Genomic DNA, 4,620 nt, shown 5'->3' on the forward strand with positions numbered 1-4,620 from the left:
AGTCGCCGCAACGAAACTTCCTTCTCGTTCGGGGGAACGAGATTGAGAGGAGGGGTGGCCTCTCCCTGCTTCCGGATTTAATTCAATTTACCGCTTTAATTCATAATACTTTTCCCTCTATTATTATTTTGCTCGGTAATGAGGATGGATGTTTCGCTTTAAGTTACGTGCATTAATTCGACGTTCATCTAATCAATCGAATCGCAAACGAATTCGATTGTGACGAAGCTAAAGTTCGATTTGATATTAAAATGAGAGGAACAAGAATTAAGATTTGGAGATGCGAGCGATGCATTATCGATACTCTTGGCGTATAAGTAGACGTAATGCAATTCCGTGACCTAGTCTTAAGATTGTCTGCCGGAAATCGTAAATAGCGTTGGACACGTCTGAGGAACGTGTATCGACAACACGAGTGTACAACATATGCTTATTTACATTATATAGTTTTATCGTTTCATAGTAGGTTTCTCAACAACTCCCTACGATCATTCAAAACGCACGTAACGGTTTTCGAATCTAGACGGCTATGTAAACGCGGCGAAACTCGTTACACGATCCACATATCTTTAACAAAGTGGCACAACTGCGCCGTCTATCGATACCCGCGGGACATCCTACGCCAAGGACTAGTTTTCAAAGGAAATCGCAACTTTGAGCGCGATCTATCGCGACGTGGTCACGTTATATGGTAAAACATTCGCCATAGTACGTGACACAACGCGTGACATCACGAGTTCATGTTTTACCATCGCGATACCCGATATGCGCGCGCTCCTCACGACGGTTGAACGGTAATTACGCTTAATGTATCACAATTATTAAGAAAAGGGGATACGTGTGTTCTTTCGTGGGGTATTGGCCTGATTTTCAACCGCGGCTGGCACGCGTGATTTTATGCGCTGACGCGTGCTTCTCGTTTTAGTTCGAGATATCTCAATTTACTTTAGGAACACTAATGTATCTGCAGATTGAAAAAAAACGTTCTTTCTTAATCAACGTTGCATAATTGTTACGAATGAATATTTCTCAGAAATATGGATGACTAATGATCAAAGAACTGTCAAGGAATGCCGGTAATGAAGAAATCGATACGAATGTTCGACAAGTTCAAAAGATAATATTGACGATATAAGTTAATGTAGTAATAGAAGAATGATATTTTTGCGGCACTTGCAAAACGAGAGCAATGAACCTCGTACAAGTTGATTGTTGTAATGACCTAAATGAAGTGACCCACATTCCATCGCAACGATGCACTTCGTTGTCCACCATGTAAGTATGCTTCATGGAATTCCAACCTTTTTTTCCTTTATATCCTATTTCTTCTTTTAACTGATTTATAAAAGAAAAAAATATTTTCTCATTTGGAATTTGTGAAAGAATACGTTATCAATCAGGAAAAGTCAAAAAAAAAAAAAAAAAAAATATTGTTATGAAAGAGGTTTATCTGCGATGTGATTTAACGCGAAAAGATTCAGCAAAAAATTGTTTCAATATAACGTCTCGGAAGAATCCGTGATTCCATTATACTCGCGATTATAACACGAACGAGTCATCGAGTACGCATTACGCCTAAATCTAAAGGATACCAAAGCCTGAGTCATCCGCATAAGAGATTGTATTTACCCGCGTGCCACGTTCGACTTTGTATTCTCCCGCCGCTGTGGATGTTTTAGAAATACCTTTGATCATAGTTTTCGAATGACGTTGAGAATTAAATGACTAAATACAACAAGGATAATAAAATATAAAATGTATAATTAAGGTGCTACCAATGACATCAGTCAAGAGTATAAATACAATCAAAGATAAACAAAGTGCTTGTGAACATAATTTAAACGAATCGAATTAACGGTTTTTAATTTTGCTTATTTTTATTTTTCAAGAAATTTGATAAAAGGTAAAATATTCGATCTTAAAATAACGATTTAATATATATATTTTTTATAATGTCGAATAATATATACAAATACATACAAAAAAATTTGATATCGATAAATATCTCTTGAGTAATTTTTAGATATCGTAAATACGGTTTTTATTATTTTTTCATCAGATTAACGAAAAACAGAAATAGAATTTTTTAAATTGCTTAAAAGACGAACGAGTTTACTAATAAAAATATGGATCAATCGAATGGTCCAACTTACTAACGAGACACAAAGTTCAGTCTTCGAGAGATCGAGGGGCATGGAGATCAACGCGCACCAAGCTTCCAATGATTCATATTATCGAAAACATAAAGAAGACAAACGGAGAGAGGAAGATTCTTACCCCACGGCTCGAGATTCTCCAGAGGAACTAGTCTCAACACGAGGCACGGTGCTTCCTTCTTGATTCTCATGTTTGAACTGCGTGAGATTTTCTCCACGATTCCCAGACGACTCTCACCTCACCATTTGACACACACGCGCACAACAATAAAGAACAAGAGTTCCCGGTGTTTGATCACACTCAACGAAACTTTCGGCGTCGTGTTACGCAAAGCGATGATTACAAGAGAGAGAGTTGTGTCTCCCTGTCGTTCGACAATCGTCAACCTTCTGATCGACGTTATCCAAACGATGAAAAGTTTTAACAATGTCAACGTTTTCCAAAGGAAGCACGATACCACGGCAAAACTATGTTTATGCGTTCACGATGAAACAGGGATATATACGTGGCAAAAGTGGCGCTTGCCCTTTTGCTTGTTGGCGGGAGACTGGTGGCTAAGCGGCACGAGAGAGTTTACATGAGGCTCGACTGGATGAGTCATCCGACTCGACGCTGATTGGCCGGCTGCTTCGTGACGTACACGATTTGCAGACGAAGGCACACGAACGAATCGCTGCTGTGTATTATATGTTCGTCCTTGTTTAGCACGCGGTGAACGGATCGCCGCGTCCTTTTCCACGTTTCTTCCTAGTTTCGCGGGGCTTCGTGCATTTCGTCGTAGCGGCACGCAATGCTTCGTGGCGTCCTATGACGACCTTGTCGCGCGATTTACTCGTAAATACATAACGTAACGCGCGACTTAATTGTCGAAGCATCGATAAATCGGCTCGGTTTACAAAAGAAAGTTTAAAAAGTTTAAACTTTACAAGATCAGAATAAGAAAGTAGGGTCCTCCGTGTCTCACCTCCTTCTCATGCGGTGACACCAGCGTTTTTTTATCGATATCGCGTCTACGAGTCTCGGTCTCCTTCGGAATAGGAGAATGGAAAGATGTAATTCAAGAATAAAACGAGATTTGAATAGAATTGAATAGAATTGAATTTTCACGATGCTCGTCAAGATCGGACGCCATGATTCATAGATTTGCCTTTACAATCGTTCTCCTTTCATTCCTCGGTACAAGGAGGAAAAAGAAGAAAAGAACGAAATCTTGTCCCGTGCCCTTTCCCGCATAATCAGAATCGGTACACGCGTTACGAAAATCAAATTTCTAATTTCTGTCCGCGTTTATTTATAGGGACCACGATTCGGCCAGCGAATATTGGACGGTTGAAGAAAGTCGAACGTCGGTCGAGAGGGGCCCCTCGGTGAACAAAAGATCAAAGGTTGACTTTTGCCGTGGAGCAAAAATAAATCGAGGCATTATGCGTCTTTCGAATACTACAATGATTCACGGGATTTGCACTCGCTGGTACCACACATCGACGAATAGTCTTACGCAAGTTTGCGCCCAGCGAAACCTCTCCCGTCTAATTTTATCACTTATCGCGTTCCCTTGCTTAGTATGCACTTATGAAATTCCCCTGCTCGTGGCTCTCGACCACCAAGTCACGATCGACTTGCGCCAAAAAGCCGGAAATAGCGTTATAAATGCAAGATCTACAATCGAAATCGCCGATCTTCCGCGTCCAATTTTAGAATAGAACTGTTCGATTTATCAATAGTACGTGTTCAAAATCTCTATTGATCTCTATTATTTCGAAAAACTATATAAACGATTTAATATTATAAAAAAATAAAATAAAATATGTATCTGGACCGACGTTCCGATGACTTCCTTGTTTTGCGGTTCTCTTATTCTTGCAATATCGCATTATGGGGAACCCTATTTCCAAGGAACACACGTGGAATCATCAGATTTGGGAAAATCCAAAATCGCATATTAGGCGTTTAGACGATTAACTACACTCTTTATTCATCGAGATATTCGAATCGTCGTAGTCATATTACAAGGAAACGTTCGACACGCGTAATAGTTTCTTAGTATTAAAAACTTGATTTCAATCGATTATTATTACAACTATGGTATAAAGAAAAACAAGGATAATTAAATTTTAAGTAATAATCGTAAAAGTGTTAGCTCATCCTCTTGTTTGTTGACATTTCAAAAACAAATTCTTAAAATTTATTTAAAATCTTAAAGATATCTTCCACGATCCGATTTCTCTAATTCTCTGTTTTCTTTTTTTCTTCTTTTTTCTTCTTTCTTTCAACAAATCGCGAGACTGTCGGTCCTGGAACGCCTCGCGGATGATTCAATCGAGCATGCGGGATGGAAATCCCTTCAAGGTTAATGACTAATGTTTAAAAAGAAATGATCGCGATCCGTCGTCCACATGCGTAGGCCATAAACGGTGCAAACGATTATCATCGTGACGGTGATTCTTTTTTTTTTTTTTTTTT

The 4,620-nt window shown here is 39.2% G+C and overlaps 1 protein-coding gene across 1 annotated transcript in view; it reads right to left on the reverse strand.

Moving 5' to 3' along the window:
* LOC102676223 (dual specificity protein phosphatase 10-like) overlaps positions 1–2,726 on the reverse strand; it is a 12,300-nt gene extending 9,574 nt beyond the window's left edge. Inside the window, exon 1 of the mRNA XM_006613678.2 lies at positions 2,278–2,726. Coding sequence (XP_006613741.1) covers positions 2,278–2,347 — 70 coding nt within the window. The 5' untranslated portion in view covers positions 2,348–2,726. The remainder of the gene's footprint in view (positions 1–2,277) is intronic.
* Positions 2,727–4,620: the final 1,894 nt, after the last annotated feature.

The sequence above is a fragment of the Apis dorsata genome, unplaced genomic scaffold (genome assembly GCF_000469605.1).
Source record: "Apis dorsata unplaced genomic scaffold, Apis dorsata 1.3 scaffold_161, whole genome shotgun sequence".
Taxonomy (NCBI): Eukaryota; Metazoa; Arthropoda; class Insecta; order Hymenoptera; family Apidae; genus Apis; species Apis dorsata.